General features: G+C 40.3%; 1 protein-coding gene across 7 annotated transcripts in view; it reads right to left on the bottom strand.

The window, feature by feature from the left end:
- Positions 1-5,870: 5,870 nt before the first annotated feature.
- The window catches only part of KCNC1 (potassium voltage-gated channel subfamily C member 1), a 151,672-nt gene continuing 137,292 nt past the window's right edge, over positions 5,871-20,250 (bottom strand). The window contains exons 3-5 of one of the 7 annotated variants that reach the window (XR_012646030.1): positions 11,440-11,628; positions 7,224-8,643; positions 6,958-7,035 (exon numbers count right to left, since the gene is read on the bottom strand). Coding sequence is in view for 4 of the 7 variants with exons in the window: in XM_074997760.1 (XP_074853861.1) it covers positions 9,319-9,455; positions 11,440-11,628 (326 nt within the window). In the remaining 3 variants the exon portion in view is untranslated. The other 6 variants (XM_074997756.1, XM_074997760.1, XM_074997757.1 and 3 more) reach the window with 6 other exon arrangements.

The raw sequence follows: 20,250 nt of genomic DNA, 5'->3' as shown, positions 1-20,250 counted from the left end.
AGGCTGTGATATAGGATTAGGACAATGTACACAGAAATCAGTGCAGTTAGTTAAAATAATCAGGCTTTGTTTTTTGTTTGTTTGTATGGGGTTTTTTTTTTCATCATCTGCAGGAAAACAAACCTGATAATGTTGCCAACATTCATACTCAAAGTAAGGTGGAGCTGAAATCACTTTTCAAATGACAAGAAGTTCAGAGGTAGCCTTCAGACCAGACAGCTTGAAGCTGTGGCAGGACATAATAGAATTGATTTTATATACTTTTGTGGTTTGAAAGTCATATGCTGCCTGTATCTAGGCATTACTCACATAAACCCTCTATGTACTAGAGCAGGCTAATGATTTCTCTAACTGTTTTTTAAGTTTGTTGGGCAGAGGGAGGAAAATATTTGTGTATGATTATATCTGTGGAGGATGTATTACTAGGGGAGTGGGATAGCCAGGTTAGATATTGTTTGTATTATTTGGTCTTGTTGATAGCTTACATTCCTGATTCCTATTTTGTTTTCTGGTAGGTGCACATTAATCTTAGCTTATTTAGCATTGGCCTCCCTAACCATCTATATAAGCTGAGTACTGTTGGTTTCTCCATGACTTGTGATATCTTTGGAACTGCCTTACAGGTAGTTTGTGTCAGACGAGAGAGGAGTATCATGCTAGTTCAGAGATTGAGCCCTGGGTAACTGAGGTGGTGAAGAAGGAATACGAGTTCAAATGCATTTTCTAAGCTGTGTTTGGAGTTACAGGTTTTTAAGGTGAGTTCAGAAAAGAGTCAAAAGGAATCAGACTGCGAGCCTGTTTCTGAGGAGTGCAGGATAGAAGAAGGATGACTATGGGACCCTGGTATTTGGGAAGGACAGGGAATGGGCTTGAGTCTAGCAGGAAATGCTAGATGGTATGGAGCCCCATAGGAGTCGTGAAGACTAAGTAGCTGGTTAGGGACAGCTGTGTTCCTATTTCTGGGAAGAACCAAGAGACAAGCTGCTGTATTTTACCAAGCCTTTCATAAATTTATCACTCCATGCAAGTATCTGATTTTTGTATATCAGATGATGAAATTAGCAACCTCGTTCACAGGAAAAATCACATCTTGAAATTCCTTCCAGTTCCATAGGCCCTTAGCAACTTGATTGAAAATCTGGTGTATGTAATCAGGGAAAACTCTTCATAGATGCATGCAATATATGTGAAAATAGGCAATGCTTCAGTCATCTGTAGAGCCTTTTTCTTTTCTTTTTTTTCTGTTTGCCCATGCAGAGTCAGAACCAAGATGTTGACAGATCTTTCAGTTACTCAAAAAAGTAACCTTTAGTTTGTGTGTCTGATTAACACCTAGTTCCTTTTAAATCTGTTTTCTTGCAGCTATTTTGGTGTCTTTGGAGCATATTGCAAACCTGTTATTATTTATTGGTTTATTATTTATTTTAGTTGCATAGCAAGTTCACTCTGTACACAAAAAGATCCAAGATCTTTTCGCTAACATTAGATAATTGTCTGTGTGTTGGCAGTCATCTGAAATACTTTTGAGTAGCCCAATATTCTGAAAACACAGGAAAATATCTTTAAAAACCCAAATGCTGCCATCTACACCATACTTTCCCAGTAGGTGTAGAAGAATGGATATATGGAAGATCATTTTCATTTCCTGCAGTTTCAGATAGTTTCTAATTGTGAAAAACTTGAACCTGGCCTTACTGCAAGAAATGTGAACCTTCTAGTCCCAGCACCAGTTTCTTTATTTTGGTTGCACAACAAATATTGAGACTTGTACAGGCAATGATATATGTGTACCTTTTTCAGCTAATGTCCTGATGCATAAAAGTTAGGATCTTGTGCGTACCAATAGGTTTCTCTGAGATAAACTCTGGTCTCCATCTTAAGAAGGATTGCTTCAAATCCCTGAACATGTTTGTTTTATGAAAAATAGTTATTTGTTAAGTAAATGTCTCAAAGAAGAAGATTGTAGTGAGAGCCCTGTGTATTCCTTGGAGGTTGAATTTGAGAAACTATATCAGTAAATCAACTGCTATTATCATGCAGCAGTTTAATATTGGCAACTCCCCCATCGGAATGGAGAAAATAATCTTTACCTCTTGGGACGGATGGATTGACATGCTGGAGCAAGCAGGAAGGAAAGAGATGACCTCCCCCACCGCCACACACACAGCCTCGTCCTGCTCCCTACAGCCGGCCTCCATGGTGACACTGTAAATGTGGCCTTGACCTTTCAATCAGCTGTCTCCATTTTTCAACACTTATTAGTGCAAAGCCAGTTTGTATTTATTATTGCCTTCGTGGAATGTACAAAAAGAAAAATAGATTGGAGGTGTCAAGGGATGGAGATGGTGTCTGCATAGTTGTCTCCTGGCCTTGCATTTTTATCTGAAACATATGATATACTTTAGGAAAGTGATGAAATGTCAATGTACAGAGTCCTAAGAGAACACATTTGAGCAAGGCTGAAAAGAGAATAAGCCGTTTCAAAATAAATTATTCCTGAATTAATGCTTGCTGGTGAAAGGGCAAAATTAGAGGTGGCTTTGATTTTACAAAACTTTTACTCTGAGGAGCCAGAACCTGGAATGGTTCCAGTCTAACTCCCTTTTTATCAAAACCTCCAGAGTTCACTGGGCTTTAGATAGATCTTTCTGGTTTTAACCAAGCCCTTGATTTGTTTTCAGCTTCTTGTCTCTGTTATCACCTCTGTTTCCTTCTGAGTAGGTGTTTTCAAAAGTTGTTGAACAATCCAGGGGAACAAATCCCACTGACTTTTAATGGGAACTGCGATCCTGACACTCAAGTGCTTTAGAGAATCTTTACTCCTCTGTGCACTGGAGCCCTTTTATGTCAGATCCTGTGCCTTTGTGCAGGTTCCCTTTTCAGAAGAGGGAAGAATTTTTCTTAGCCTCTTATTCTGTTTGTGCCATCAATTTCACGCACACTGCTTCTAGTGACAAAGGTCTTTGTGCTTTAAATTGAGTAAAAATACTGACTCCAAACCAAGCAGCACCTAAGCTAGTAGAATTGAATATTCACTGATCAATAATCAACACCCTCTGCCTGTCACAGTACCTATGTGGGTGCTTCTTAATTCCTCATAATAGCAAACCCTTGATTTAAGGAAAAGAAAGGAATTTCTGAAAAGCCACTACATTCTGCATACAAAAGACATGGCAACAGGTATTCTACTCTGTAAAGACAGGTCCCTTCTCCTCCAATCTTAGCCACAAATTGTAAGATAATAACTGTAATTAATAATCCTACCAATTTCTCATATAGTGTTTTTCATCAGCAGAGATCAGACCACTTTGCAAAGTAGGTCAGTATTATGATCCCCATTTTGCAGATAAAAAAACTGAGGCATGGTATGATGCCTAACAGCTATCTAGTTGGCCTACAGCAACATCAGGAATCGATTTCAGGGCCCCTGAGTCCTAGTCTGGTGTGCTATCTACATGGCAATGCTGCATTTCCCAGTCTCACAAAAAGACACAAACTCCTAACAAGGGTGAGAATAAAGGAAATAGATGCACTCTGGCTGTCTGAATCTGGACTTGCCTGTTTACATGGGTGGGATTGCTCAGGTAATATGCCTGGCTAATTAAGATCAAAGTCTCTTTCCCCTCCCTCTTTCTCCTCTCTCACACTTGGAAACCACAGCGATGAGCTCTGTACTGGGGCCTGTCATGCCATTTTGACTAGAAGCTTTTTGAAGAAGGAACTGTGGGCTGCATTCTCTGATTTGTTTGCACTTTGCACTGCTTAAGCAAACTCTTTATTAGTGTAGTGGTCCCCCTTCTTCTCCCCTTCTGCTGTAGGGAGCCTGGTAGAGTGCAGCTGTACTACAGATGGTTCTGCACTGGCCCAAGATCACTTGGGGGACCTCATGCTGCTGACTCCCTCACGCACCCTCTCTGCCAAACTCACTCACCTCATGCCCATATTTGAATGATCTCTTAAGCAAGTACTTAATTCCACTTCCAATTACCCAAGACTTAGTCAGGATCAAGGTTATAATGGGTTGCATAAGCGAAGACACAAACACATGCGCATGCACTATTATTGGGTTGTGGTCACTGAAGTGTAAACTTTCAAAGTTTGGCTGCATGTTTGTGCACCTGCAGCTTTGCCAATGCACAAGTAAGGGCTGAAAATCTTACCCATAAACACTGGGTTCTACAGTAGATCCCAGCTGTTCATTTTTGAAAGTATTTGCTGCATTATAGTCCTCCTTGGCTGTGTTTACACTAGCCTCCCCATTTCGAAAGGGGGATGCTAATGAGACACTTTGGGATATGCTAATGAGGTGTTGCAATGAATATGCAGTGCGTCATTAGCATAATGGTGCCGCGGCACTTCAAAAGTGCCGCTTTCGATTGTGCGCGTCTTGTCTACATGGAGTCCTTTTCAGAAGGATCCCGCACATGTCAAAATCCCCTTATTCCTATTTGATTATAGGAATAAGGGGATTTTAAGGTGTGCGGAGTCCTTTCGAAAAGGACCCTGTGTAGATAAGCTGCGCACGAGACCGAAAGCGGCACTTTCAGAGTGCTGCAGCAGACATTATGGAAATGGCGTGCTGCATATTTATTGCAGCACCTCATTAGCATATCCCAAAGTGTCTCATTAGCATCCCCCTTTCAAAAAGGGGTGGGGGGGCTAGTGTAGACACAGCCCTTATGATTTCAGCATCTTTGTTTATAGTCGTTAAGGAGGGGGGGGAGAAAGAATTATAAAAGATGCATGTTTTTCAATAGCTAATTTTAAAATTGTTCGTGAAGCTTAGAACAGTTAATTGAACAGATGATTTGCAAGGTTCGTATCCCACTGCCAAATATTTCCTCCACTGTGTTGGATAAAGAAAGAAATAAGTGTCTAAAAGATGGCAGGCAGATGCTACATGAAGAGGTGCTTTCTGTGAGAATATCTAAAGCAGAGGGGCTAAAAGGCAATTGGCATTAATTCAGCCTACATAAAAAGTTGAATTAGTGTGAGAGGTTGAAGACAAGGTTATCTCAGGGGTCGTTCTGGGGAAAGGAAGTGGTTGCCTTCCTTGTTGCGAAGATGAATAGAGCTATTGTTAGGGGGAGGAATTTGGCAAATATTTCATTTTATTTTTTTACACTGGCTATCTTCCCCATAAGTGCTTAAGCTCATTTCTGAACTCCTTTGCTTCATCTCTGCTCTATCTCCCGGGCATATTAGACTGCTCATTTGTCCCAACAGCTATTCATTTCTTTGACGTATTTTCTTTTAGGCACTGAAACTTTAAAGAGAGAGAGAGAGAGCAATTTATGTGAAAAATCATTTTATCCAGATTAATGACCATTACACTCGACTGTTATCACAGCATGATTAGCTGGAGTCCTCTCTGGTGTGAGAGAAGAGAAACTGCATTCTAGTTCCTTAGTGTTTGAAGTAGTCGTCGTAGAGCCAGTGTCATTTGTCATGTGTCAAGCTGATCCAGGAAAAATAATGCCTGTGTGGTTTTAGAAGATATAAGCCTTGTAGATGCGAGTTGCGTAACTACTAGTATGTTTTCAGTGTTATTTATTAATCTGCCTTTAAAGCCACAGTCCTGGCCTTATAAAACTCTACTAATCATGCAGAGGATTTTTGGAGATCTCTGATGCTACAGAGAGGTGGGGGTTAGATAGCTATAACTCCATTGAATAAAGCTAAGTTCCTATAAAAACTGCAGGTGTTCATTTCCTGCAGCACATGGGGAAGCTTAAAGAGCCAGGAGTGAAAGCAAAACAATTTGCCTGATTCTGGTGGTCTTATTTGTGGGTGTAAAATCCAGAGTAATTTTCAAAGGAGTTACAGCAGTATAAAAGTACTGTGAGACCAGAATGAGGCCCAATGGGTGTTGTATTTTTAGTCCTAAGTGCCTGCTGTAAAGGAGACAGGTTTGAATTCATAAATCTTGTAATCATGTTAATCCAGCACAACCTACTCAGCTAAACAGCCTACATTTGCAAATGGGATCGCCTAATTCCCTGGACACTTTGCTGGCATCACTGCTAACTAGTGTCTGAGTGCTTCTGGAACTTTGAAGTCTCTCGGCTGTTGTGTCAGAACTGCTTAGGGAGACCAGGGTCCGTCATCACAGTGGTATATTTTCTGTCATGCAAAAGGGAACAGTGCAACTGCCAACAACCTCATGTTTTGATGGTGCCTCCTGAAGGACGGTGAATGGGAGAGTCCAGTTCTATGTCTGAAGGTGTAGGGAAAGACATCCGAAAAACTCAATTACTGCAGAGCAGAGGGAAGAAAAAGCAAAGAAGGACATTTTAAGTGAAAGACCCCAACACTGGTCTGGTAACATGGTGCAGGGAGAAAATAGAATAGAATTACAACAATCTCAGGGCTTGGATATTGAAGCTGTTGATTAAAGGAAAGACTCTTATCTGAACAAGCTCTGAGTAAGGGGAACACCTGTGTGGAATTTATTAGATTGAATTATTAAGCGGTATTAATTATTTTATGGTAATAAGAGAATGTGAGTAGATTTCACACCAGTTCTCTGAATGTTGTTATTGAATTAATACAAAAATATAACAAATACATCCATTTTTAGTTCCTTGATATAGTGGCTAAATCCCCTTCCCTCCATACTAGCTTCTGCAAGGTTCGGCGCTGGATTAGCTTGCATCCTGAAGATAAGAAGTTGGTGATTATCAAGGAAGATGCTGCCAGGATAAACAGAGATGGAAAATCACTCCTAATTTTTTTTAAAAAAAGGCAGGGTGAGGTTGTAATTAATGCAAAATGCTTAATCAGAAAAGGTGAAGGAGCCTCATTATTTGATTCATGTTCAAATCCTTGGTGTTAATCTTTTTGCTAAATCAGAGGTCAGAGGGGTATGTATTTGTATGTAACACTTACTGCAGCCTTGATGCACCTTCCTTAATTTTTCATTATTCATAATTCCTCAGGACCTCTCAGATTCTACTTCTTTCTCTTTTTCATTTCCATCAGCTGTCCCAGCTGCCTTGCCTTCTGGCTCAAATGCTGCCAAGTGTATTGAATTGCCTGGTGCAATGGCAAAAAGGGACCTCTTAAAGAAATACTTTAACTGAAACGTTGAACTTACTAGAATGCTCCTGGCAAATAATCCATACATTTTATTTGTGGAATCTAAAAGGAAGTACAATGTCATTACTTTTCTGAATTCCTGGTGGTGCCCTTTGTATCTGGCAACTAAGCCATAATTCAGGTACCTGCAATAGCTTAACTCTGGACCTCATGGAGCATTTTGGAGATGGTGGACTGTTATGGCTCAGTGAAGAATAAGTTAAGACAGACTCACAGAAGTAAGAAAAAAATGAATTCACTTCATCTACAAAAAAAGACAAACTTTTATTATTTTGGGGGAGATGAGGAGATACCTAAATATTTCTAGATTTTATCTTCCCTGGTAATATTTACTAGTGCTGTGAAAACTTTAGACATTGGTTGCATCAAGTGTCTGCAGGCTTCATTTGTTATCCACTAATCAAAATTACCATTTTAGAATCAAACCAGTACCAAGCTTCTCTCCAGAATTTCTGTTGGGAACGCTTTATATTTATTCAAGATTTCAGAAGCAAGTCTCTGGAAACCCCTGATCACTTCAGAAAATAATTCTGCTTTACACTGTACAGCAGGCACTGAAACCATGATACAAAATTTATTTCATGCTAGAGTTGTTTTGCATAACATTGTGCATGCATTTTACTCAGAAGTTCTAAATTGCATACAATGCTGTTGTCTTGTTTCTTAAACTTTGAGACAAGTTTATACTTGAGTATTCTCCTGATTTTTGTACTATGAGTCTCAGTCTAAAATAACACTGTTTTGTTTCAAATCCATACTGATTACTTAATATGAACAATTTGTTATGAAGGGTCTTCACGTTGGATCTATACATCAATAAAATACAACATAACCAGAGCTGGAAATTAAATCTAGACCAGCTGTTACCATCAGGTCCAAAGAAAGGTCCTGTGTGTCACAAGCATGCCAACGAAAACAGGAATAAAAGGAGTTTCCTAAGTTTACACAATTCTAGTTGAATTAAAAGTTCTTGATTTCCATGTCAGCATGATGAGTTATGAAGGCATGGTCAATATGACCGATGACTGCCTGATTGTACTTTTTAAAACCATTACTCTCTATCTTGTATACAAAAAGAAGCAATCCATAGCAAAGAAATGTACAGATTTATAATGTTTTACATTTTCGCTACAACAATGTATGTAAAAGTAAAGAGCTTTCAAAGAAAATATATAACTTTGCTTTTTTTTTCCCTTAAAGTTAATCATACATTTGCAGGTTTTATTTATTTCATGCAATTCATGCTATGAACAAACCAAAAAAATAAAAAAAAAGAAAGGAAGAAGAGATCTTCTACAGTTTGTTACATTTTGGCCGTAGAAAAAGCCTGCATCTCTAGTACAACTCTGAAACCACATAGAATCATCCTTAAAACCTGCATGGAGCGAGTTTACTTTGTCCAAATGAGGAGGTCTTCTATGCCTGCACAGTTCCACCCAGATGTTTATTAGCCATCAATGTTCATCTCCATCTCGCCTTGTCAAGTCACTCTGACTGCCTCTGTTGGCATATATTTAGCAATGACAGGACTTTCTTTGCAAAGATCTGCATGTAAAGAATACAATCAATACTTGAGCTTCTTTCCTGCGCTTTTCAAATCAAGCTTGGCATTTTAGTTTTAAAGGAAGGAGGAAAAGGTAGAGTAGCTACATGCAGAGGCAGCCATATTCTTCTTCAACAGGATTTTTTTTTCCCATGCAGTCAGCCAGACTGAGACCTCTCTACGGTATATCTGAGTATTGCTTTTAACTTATAATAGGCGCCCATGCAAAGTTTCATCCTACTGTGCTTGTTTGCTCAAACTCCTGCAGGGTTCCTATGGCTCAAAAATATCCTGAGAAAATCAAAATCTTCAATCGTTGGCACGTTTCAGCATTGACTAAATGTCTAACCCATTCCGTAAAAGCCAGTGAATCCACCATTAGCCATGATAAGCAAATGCTAGCATGGTGCACCATTAAAGAAATTATCTGGTGCATCCACCCTTCATCTTATGTTAAAATATCATGCAGCATATGGCCCACCAGTATTATGACCTGCCTTGTGTCATCGTTATACTATTTAAGGGTGTTGTCACCAAATGTCAGTAGTAACACCTTGCCCATGAGGCGCTACTGTGAGACATGACATCTTCAAACTTCATCCCCTGGATTATATGCAACATAGCATAGGCTAATTGTAAGTAAAGCTTTTTAGACCATTCTCTGCTACTGATCCATGCTACAAAATAGATGGGATGGGAGACCAAGAGCGTCTCACTGGGCTAGGAGAGCTGCAGGGCACAGACACTGAGGATAATCCTATCGCTTTTCCACTTATGCCAGCTATGCTGTTAAGGCTCCGTGACATTTCGTAACCTTCATTTAAAAAAAAATGCAAAGTACAGCATTGGATCAACAACAGAATGGGCTAAGAATGAGATCAACATTGTGGCCAGTTCAGTAGCATCCTCATGCATTGACATGCTGAAAGTAGTATCGCTTGCAACATGGTTTCAGAAGGCCATTTAAGGGAGAACGGGTGAAAATAGGGGGGGAGAAACAAAACAGTTTCTCCAGAATGGGCAGACTGTAGAATAATGTAGGCAGTTTTATAGTTCTGCCTTAAAACAACTGGGGGAGTAAGTAATGTGGAGAGATTTTTCTGTTTCTTTTCCGTATAAACCCAATTGCACTTTCTTCCTACTGACTCATGTAGGTGAACCTCAGGCAAAAATTAGGGTGACTTGTAACTTTAAAAAGCCCAACAACCCAGCATTTGTTCCGTTGCTATAGAGATACTACTCATTTCCTCACCGTATTTTAAAAAAATAGTTTGCATGCATTCATTTTCCCCCTCCCTGACCCCTCCCATCCTTTTCCAGACATGCACAAAAACACCTCAGCAAGTATACACACATAGTTGCACAAACTATGGATGAAATTCAGTTGGAACAACAATTAAGATGCTCTCAACATGTTTTGAACAGGCCAACAATATGCTGACATTTGTTACTCTTTAGCCAACTGGCCTCTGTTTCATTCAGTAGAGAGGGCCTGCTTCATGTTGCAGTGCATCATGAGAACGGCACATTCCACCAACCGAAAGGAGTCCCATCTAGAGCATTCTCCTGATCCACTGAAGCAAGTGAAACTGGCTCAGGCTGAATGAAAATGACCAGTACTTATCCAATACAGAATCAGGTAAAACACTTTGCTACAAAGGTAAATTTTAGCAGAGATACTTTCATATGAAAGTGCAGTGGTCCGACTATATCTTTGTTAATGATAAACCTAGAAATTATAATTACACACACTATCTATAACTGGCATTTACTGTAGACTGTTGTCCACCATACAATGGCATATGGGAATTCTAAAACCCATACCCATGGTATGGTTTACATAATAGAATTTTTGCGTTTTTAAAAATACTGAATATATTATATAATCTATACAGTACACCAGTGCGGGACACTGATTCAATGACAGAGTGAAATCAACCACTACCAATTAACTTGTATGCACATATGTAGCTCTAATTTTGTATAATTAAAGATATCTGCATTTTTGGTCTGCTTGCTTTTCTTGGTTTGTACCATTTGGGCAAGATTTAGTCTATCATAAAAAATACAGAAATTCTTTTTTTGTTTGGTTTTTTAGGACCTGTTGTTAATGAATATATTGGGTGATTCTGAGCATTATCTAAGTAAAACTAAATTACTTCTGGGAGCTCTGTAGCAGTCAGGATTTTAAAAATTAATTATGGTAAATATTAGTTTACTGGAGGAAACTGATTTTAGTTAGATTACTTTCCAATCATAAAAGAGGTCTAGACTAACAATGCTTGTGTATGAAGCTCCCTTTGTATTCAATGATACGGCTAGGTAGGGCAAAGAAGTTAAGTTCTGTGTAAACACAGCTGAATAATCACTACGTAGTTCTTAATGTGTATTGGGGCATTCATTCATTTATTTATTTTTGCCCACCAAAATATTTGCCATTCATAGCACATTGCAATCTGTGAGTCTTCGAAATGGACAGCTTTCACTGCTAGCCATAATATTAATAGATACCTCTTTGCAGGAGGAAATTGTTTAAGGATATGGCAGAATATTCTGCACTGAAGTTCACTGAGCTTGCTAACGTGGAAGACTAAATTACAGTTGCACATGGTAGCTTTAGCAGCTTGCTTCTCCAAAAGAAGTAGATGTAAAAACTCAAAATGCAGACATCAGTTTAGGTTCACTTCTAGAAGTACATATCTAAACCAAGCCCACTATTCCATGGTAACTAGCAGATGACGTTCTCTTTTTTAAAACTAAGTCACTAGCTATGCGGTTACAGGACCTCAGCTACATACCCTTTCTTATTCCTCCATCAGGCGGGCAGGGATATTCCCCGGTTGATAAGAGGAAGCAGGGTCCATATTTCTCTCGAGTCCCAGAACGGGTAAAGGGCAGGCCCTCATCAGGCGATATAGCCTGGTCTATGTGGGGACAGTCTTCATTTGCCAGCGCCGCCTTGGCCACCTCACCATTCAGTTTCGAATCTTCAAACATAAGCAGAAGGCTATTGAAACACTAAATATTGTTTATCAGAGTTAATTCTGTAAGTTTGGGGTCACAGCTAAGGAGTAGAATGGTGATGCTTGAAAGGTAGCACATTTGTCCTAGACACAGTAGTTTTGTGCTGCATTGCACCAAAATGAAATAAAAAGAAGTTAGGTGGAAGGAGAAACAAAATGTTATCTCATTAGATAGAAGAGCAACCCACAGTACTTCCGCATATATGGGGCAGTTTCAGAAACTGGTTAGCGCTGGCTCCTAGTCCTGTGAGCAGAAGACTGCAATTAGAAACTGGATCACATTTAGCATGACATAAGATGGCACATGAATGATCTGTGTCTCGTGAAAACCACTGAAACACGTAGAACTTTGGAGAAGCAGTTAATGGTGAGTTGTGCTGTAGTAGCAGAGTAAATTCTATTGATGTTGATTTATATCTTTGTTCAATAGTATGTGGGCAAAAGATCCCCAAAGTTTGAAGAGTTTGGCTTTGTTCTGTTTGTGGTTTCAAACACAGAATGGTGGCACACATTTTAGACGGATGCACAGCGTACATTATATGGAAATATGACAGCAGAACATGGATTTTCAAAACCAGTCCAGTTTCTGATGTTTTATTCAGTGGCATATGCAGTTTTTGCAATGCCAGCGCCAGATGCTACAAATGGAAAACAATACAGCAGCCCATGGATTTTGAAAGTAAACTTAAGATTTACCCCCTGAATGCAAATAATAAAAATGTATCATTAAATTTAGTCCACATGTCCTCATGAGGCTAGACTAAGAACGTTTTATGTATGCGATTTGCTTCACAGTCATAAGACAATTTAAGGTGCTCTTACAAGATTTGGAAAATTTTCAAAGTGCAAATAAGTATATTGAGAATATACTCAAAATACAGCACAGTTCAATAGGGACTTTTCAGCTAAAAGGAGGGGAAAACAGTCAGTGTAACCTGTCTGCCTGAACTAAGATAGGTGCTTAATTGGCTATGATACAGCAGTTGGCAGCATTGTAAACCTCGGCTGCACAGTGCTTATTATTTAGAAATTATAGGGCATACGCTGCAGGTGATCCTACAGTTCTTAATGAAAGGGACAATTCATCAATAAGCTTTATTTCAGACCCCTTTAAAAAAAGCAAACAAACATGCTGACTTGCTCCAAACCCTGTGCAATTTTGACATGTATTTTTCAGTGGAACCGAGGCCGAGTGAAAGAATAAACCCAAGTTTACACAGAGGCCTAAAAAGAGCAAACACACTAAATAGGATGTGTGAACCTTCCCAAGGATTAGTTTCTGAAGGGCATGATGGATAAATAATAGGTAAGAGCTTTTTCAGATTATAACCCTCTTCTTATTGTCATATAAAATGCTACACACTTATATAAACATATGTGGTATGCATATTATTGTACAATATGTATACTATTTATGTACAGATGTGCTAATTGCATTTCATGTTTAGATTTTTTTCCCCCAAACAGATAAAGTGATTCCCTACATCATCAACTCAGTTTTGCAATCCTCCTACTGATAGTATTTTTCTCCCTCCTGCAGAAGTGATCATTTCATTTCCTGTAAGCCTGGAAGGAAACTCAGAGGTCACCTAGTCCAGTTCCTTGCACTCATGGAAGGACTATTGCTTAATCTAGACCTTTGTTTCTTAAACTGTGTTCTGTAGAACACTGGTGTTCCATGAACAACTTGTAGGTGTGCTGCAAGTGTTCAGGAAAATACACTGATGGTATATATTTTCTGTTATTAAACCCAGATACAATGTTACTTCTTCATTGCTATGATACCTGATTGAATTACTTCATTTTGTTTGTTCTGTATATGTTGCTGTTTGCTTGTTTTTGGTCTGACAACAATTTTTTTAAAGAAAATTTTCATAGGTGTTCTGCATTAAAAATATTATTATTTGCTGTTCCATGGTCTCAAAACATTTAAGAAATGCTGATCGAGACCATCCCTGACATTTGTTTGTCTGTTCTTAAAAATCTCCAGTAATGGAGAATTCACCTCCTCCCTAGGCAACTTATTCCAGTGCTCAACCAATTTGACAGGAAGTTTTTCCTAATATCCAACTTAAATCTCCCTTGCTGCAATCTAAGCCTGTCCTATCCTCAGGGGTTAAGAAAAACAGTTTTTGTCCCTCTTCCTTGTAATAACCTTTTATGTACTTGAAGAGGATGGCAGTAGTAGGGTTTTTTTGTTTTTGTTTTTTTGACAACCTATTAATACACCAGGCACCCTAATGGGAGCAACAGATACTCTCTGGAATTAATGATAACTAATTTGAACAGGTTTCAGAAGTTTCAGGACATAGATTCATTGTGATTCACGTGTAAATAATATAAATATATTTCATGCTTCTGTTTACTTTGCACAAAACCTGCACAATTACTTTAGTAATCTGGTCATCATATCGTACTGAGCTGCTGCTTTATAATTCACACTGATGTATACTGTGAACTTTGCTATTCCTTAAGAGCAGTGCCTTTTTTGTAAACAAAAAACAAAACAAAACAAAAAGGTGGTGGTACTCAGCTGGCTCCCCATGCCCTCCCTCCAGCCAATCGCAGCAGGGCTGCTGAGGTGCCAGTACTCAGTACCAGCAAGCACTGAATCAGCAATGTAGTGGCTTGCTGTACTTGCCTTCACATCTGCAGGATAGAGCCCTGATGCTGCAATAAGTCACATGCCAGGGGACACCTACATTTGCACAGAGCTCTGCTGTTTTCAGTGTGGAGCTCATGGCTGCATTGGGTCTTAGCATATATTAATTATTAGAGCTGGGCCTGAACATTAGGAAAATTTGGCTCCTTCTCCATATCAGACCCATGTGGCTCCGAGGTGGGTCTCATAATAAGCAATCGTTTAGATGGCACCCTGAAACACACTACAGCACTTAGCAGGTACACAGTGAAGTACAGACTAACCCCATGGAGCTCTATGTGCGCCACTGAAATGCAGCTATGTCCTGGGTATAGCACATCACTGTTTAACAGCACACAGCTGTCATGTTTCAGTCCAGGAAGTGAAGCCCACCTCATCCAATTATAGTTGCAGAGGGAATTTAGACAGAATCATCCAAGTTGGCATTTGTTGGCATATTGGAGTCAGAATCTTACTATTTCCAAAAATAGTACAAGAGCATCAGGGAGCAGAAATGGCTACAACCTGGGCATTACATGTGTCCTGAAAGACTGCACTACCATACCATATGGAAGCCTGGTGCCAAATGATATTAGACCGTGGCACTGGTTCCACAAGTGAAAATGAATTTGAGAGCATCACCCCCATTCCTGGTTGTTCATGTCAGGAAATGTCCCTACATCTCTGCTGAAGAACTCAGCAGAAGGATTATTGAAAATGTTGATTGAGGTGACTAGCAAAGCTGTATTAGGACATGTGTACAAAAACATCCTACACTATAGGTGCTACAAGTAAGCATAGCGAGTTTCTTGCTTTCATTACCATTAAATATGCTCAAATGTTACAAGAGTTTTCAGGGATACTAGACCTTCACATGTGAGACTGGACAAATTATGTCTTCGGTGACACCCATGCAGCCCACCTGGTTTCAGGCTGCCTCTCATCCTGTGTCTCCTATTGCTTCTCGGAGCATTTAATGATTTTGAAATGAACAGTATTGAATAATAGCCACTTTTAGCTGTTCCTTTCCCTAAAGATAAGGAACTATGGGTAAATCATTCTTCTGCAATCTGAGCGACAGATCTCTGCTGTGGATTCAGAAGCCTGTTCCACAATAGTGTTTGTGTTGGTGTCTGTGGCAGTGCTACAAACAAGACATGTAGGCAGTGCCACTGAGAGCTGCCCTGTGGTAATTAAAATTGCAGTGATGATCACAGGTGACAATTTGGCTTGTAGTTGAGAGAAAGAAATGTCATGAATAGAAATGACTGGAGAGAAGTAAAGTTCTGCTTTTGTGAATAGGGGACTGAACTGTCGTGTAGTCTGAGGCAGTCTACGCAATATCGGTAATGGATTTACATGCAACAATTTAAATTCCAACCAAATCCACTCATGAGTTAATACTCAGAACTCCTATTGTCCTCACTGGGAGTGCTATACATGTTAAATGATTTGAGGACTGAGAAGGAAGGAATGGATTCAAAGTTCACTGAAGTCAACTGGACTTTGTTGAGCATTGTATCAGAGCACGAGTCTGCAGCTAAACTTGGCTTAAAAGTCACTTCCAGCCTTTATTTCAATTATACACTTTAAAAGTATAAAGAGGATTGTGATTTTACTGTAAGACAACAAAATGAATCAGGGTTTGATCCTGCACCACTAAAGTTAATGGAAGTAATGCCTATACTATCATTTCCATTTTATATTTTTGGGTACGTATTTGTCCACCAGCACAAGACTGATTTAAATTTTGGGGTGAGCCAAAGGAAGATTTCAAGTCTGAGCTAAAGGAATGAGGTGTAGTATAAGAATGAATATTAAATATTCATACAAAATTAAAGTAAAGGTACGCTGACGTTTTCAGCATAATCTCATCTCATGTTCCCAAAAAATGCATAGTAAACTAAACTTGGCATAAAATGTCAACCTGTGTCAAAAATTATTTTTTCCACCCGTTTTTAAGATTTTTTTTTTTGGTGCAAAGTAGTCTCATGGTTACCTGAAATGTGCACTTTGTGATCCAGATTAAGTCCTGACATAAGCTGTTCCTCTCCACTGACAGGGCTGGAAATGTGCTTGTTTTGCACCCTCTGTAATAAGGCAAATTCAAGACATGGGCAAGATGGGGGCAATATTTTCAAATTGCCCTAATTTTTTTTAAAACAGGACCAAAGTTTATCAAATAGTTCCTAAATATTAGTGAATCTTTGGGCAAAGCTGGACTGGTGTTGAAGGCCTTGCTCTTTTCCCCATTAAAGTAAACTGCAAAACTCCTCTGGATTTCAGTAGAGCAGAATTTGGCTTCATGCTTATAATAAAACCTGAAGCCAAGGAAATTATAGAGACTCTTCTGAGGAAATATGTTTGGTCTCAGTAGGGAAAGTAATACCAGGAAAGCATATTCTGCTGGTTGTCTCCTGTGAGATTGTAAACTTTTTGGAGCAGTGACCAAAAATGGGTTCTGCATTTGTACAGAACCTAGCAAAATCTATGTCTGGGGCCAGACCTAGCCTTAGGGTAAGGCAAGCAAAGCTGTTTCCTTGACCCCGTGGCTTCAGGCACTTGCACTCCAGTTGAAGTCAGCTTCCACCAGCCAGGTTCTGCTGTCAGTGTGCTGCCTTGGGCCTTGCCAATCTGCATGGCCCCACTGGGCCAGCTCTGTACAGGACTCCAAGAGCACTGATGCAATAATTATTTTTGTATAGAATGCCACTTAGATTTTGCTCTTTAGAGATAGCATGTTACATCCCCAGATTACGTTATCTAACCAAATGCTGTGCAACTGAGGGACTACAAGAGCTGCAAAGAAGCTCTTTCCATCAGGTCACAGAAATGCTGGGACTCCTAGCTGAATCATGGTTTAATTCATAGTGCTTAACTCTTCTAGGGCTAGAACTGAAACCCACTAGATTCACTAGGAGTTTTTCAACTGACTTCAGTAGGCTTCAGCTTAGGCCTATGGAGAGGTTTCTTCTCTAGCTCTACAATTGCTTTACAAAGGAAAACAAGTAGGCTGACCCCGTTTTTTTCCCCATTAGGAAATGGCACCAGGAGGTGTGGTGATGTGCCCAGTGTCACACCCCAGGTAAATCTCAAGAATAGCTACTTGTCTCTTCAGCTGATGCCTAGACTAACCTGACTTCGAATGCCAGTTTAAGGCCATCAGCTTTTAGAAGCCCTCCATACCTGTCTGTCTGAGCTATGGTGAGAAACACCAGCAGGTCTCTCAGGTAAGTAACATATTTCTTCTGTACCTTGCTGGGATCCTTGTTTTAAATGTTTTCACTCCCCAACCCTCTTCTGAGAAACTGCCATTAAAATGCCAAGCACTTTTCTGGACAAAAGTTAAATTTCAAAACACAAAGATAATTACAGACAAATAAATGCTGCCAGGAAATGTAAAGGTAAGGCTGACAGGCCAGCCACAACATGGATCTCCTCTCCTGTGGGTGTTGTGTCTCCACTGTCAAGCTTTGAATGCTACGCGTGTAGGGAGGGGGTTATAATGGAGACTGGCCTTGCCTGACTATATCTACACTACAGAGTTATTTTGAGATAACAGCTATTATTTCAAAATAACTTTGCGAGCATCTACACTAGGCACCCACTATTTTGAAATAAATTTAAAATATCAGGTGCACTTTTTCAAAATTGGTAACCCTCATTGCAGGAGGAATAACCCCTATTTCAGAATAGGTGCAATTAAGACATGGAATAGCACTGTTTTGAAATAAGCCATAATGGTGCCCAGTGGCACTATTTTGAAATAGTGCTGTGTGTCCAGAAATGCTATTTCAAAACAGCTTGGTGCTATTTTGAAATGCATTTTGTGTGTAGCTGTTATTTTGAGATAGCTGTTTTGAAATATCTTATTTTGAAATACCTCGGTAGTGTAGCGGTAGCCTCTTTGGGTCTCCTCCTTCCCATAGCAAGAGCTATACACAAAGGTTGAAGGAACACCATTTTGACTTCAACACCACTGTTGGCTTGTGCCCCTGTTAGAACCATGAGAAATATTTGCACTGAGACTCAATTCTACTTGATCTGAACCGTGGAACCAATTATTCCCCTACCTCAATGTACCAATGCCTCCCTCAGCTTCACTCTGTGCTTTTGAATCACATACTGAGGTGGTTCCTGTGCCTGAGAAGCCCAAACAAACCCTCATCTCTTAGCCGCATATTTCCATGACCCCATCAATTACCCAATAACAAACAAAAGAGCCCTCCTTATCTTAATATCTCACTGTGGGTTATTGCCTTCTCCAACTGTTCTGGGATTTCCTGCCAGGTAGGCGGGTGCCACCCTTCTGCCCCAGGGTGCAGTGAGACTGGGCTACTTCAGCTGAAATGGAGCTGAGATATACTCCAGTAATCCTTAGCATGATATCCAAGGAGAGCTTGCATAGTAGATGTCTGGGTTGTCTCTCCCAGGGCATGAGCATCAACAAGTCTCCCTTGGAATTGTGCTAAATAGGCTGGGGCCACATTAGCTCTAGATTAGAGAATGAGGTCCCAAGGAGATATACGGTTGTATCTTCAGCTCCCACAAAATCACTGGTAGAGGGAGCAATATATCCTGCTCTTGTTCAAGGATTGAAGGAGACCATGATCCACTGTACTCATGTCCACTATCCAAAGAACAAAACCTGCTGAAAAGGCAGCTGCTTGACATCCCACCTGGATCCAGAGGTGCAGCAGAAGGGTTCTTCTTGCCCCAAAAAGGGAAGCAGCAAGACATTACCCTGTACTCAAGCAAGGTGAGCAGTGGGGTCTCGCATCTGGATGTGGCTGGCTGTGTGTGTGGAGAAATGACTAACTATAGGGAAGGGCTTGTGTTGAGAAGATGCAGATCTACTTGCTGAACCTGTCCAGTCTAATGGAAATCTTGAAACAAACCTTCCAGCCTTCACAAACCAAACCTGCAGGTTCTGTTGCTGAATCCCAACATGACCAAAACACTGTAGGGCTCTCTTAGCTTTGACATCAATGGGGGCATGATGCAGCCATGGGGATAGCCTGTGAATAGTCCCACCAGGGATTGCCTCAAACACTTAACTACAGCTCTTTTGAATTGCAGTTATGTCTAGTGTGCCTACCTTCAGCCTCTGATGCCTTGCGCCACTCCATCATATCATATCTCTTTGGTGAACACTGCCTAGAATCCCCATTACGGAAGCAGCTGCTCAGCAGTTAGCCTCTCCATGCAGTTGCATCAGAGATGGTAAATCTAGCTGAAATGCTGTGACTGAAGAAAGCACTATTAAACAGAACATCCGTGAGCCTGACTGTTACTTTATAGCCCTCGATATGCTAGTCTGGCAGTATAAAAGGTCGGTCAGAGGAAACCATTGTGATAATCTAATCTGGTCTCCTGCATGCTAGAGGCCACAGAATGCCACCCACCCATGCTCATGATAGAGCCCTAACGTCTGTTTGAGTTTCCTAAATCCCCAAATCATGATTTAAAGACTTTAAGTTACAGAGACTCTAACACACATACTGGTTTAAACCTACAAGTGACTTGAACCCCATACTGCAAAGGAAGATAAAAACCCCGGAGTGTCTGCCCATATGACTGCAGGGAAAATTCCTTCCTGACCCCCAACATGGTGGTCAATTCCAGTGATTCTCAACCTGCAGTCTGCAGGTCACTTGAAGCCCAACCAGCACTGAGTTGTGTCCCATGTGACCTCCTCAGGTCCATACAGGTAGCCGCAGCCCATAATGGTAAATAGGTTGAGAACCACCCTAAGCATTTGGGAAAGACCCAGCCAGACACCTGGAAAGAATTCTCTGTAGTAGCTCAGAGACCTCAACATCTAATGTCTCAGCCCCAGTCATTGGAAATATTTGCTGCGGGCAGCTGCAGATCAGCTATGTGCTGTCATGGGCAGGCTCATCACACCATTCCCATCCATGAACATATCAAGTTTGGTCTTAAAG

Source organism: Carettochelys insculpta, chromosome 6 (genome assembly GCF_033958435.1).
Source record: "Carettochelys insculpta isolate YL-2023 chromosome 6, ASM3395843v1, whole genome shotgun sequence".
NCBI lineage: Eukaryota > Metazoa > Chordata > Testudines > Carettochelyidae > Carettochelys > Carettochelys insculpta.
The sequence above is the reverse complement of the archived record's forward strand: the minus strand, read 5'-3'. Positions and strand labels throughout refer to the sequence as shown.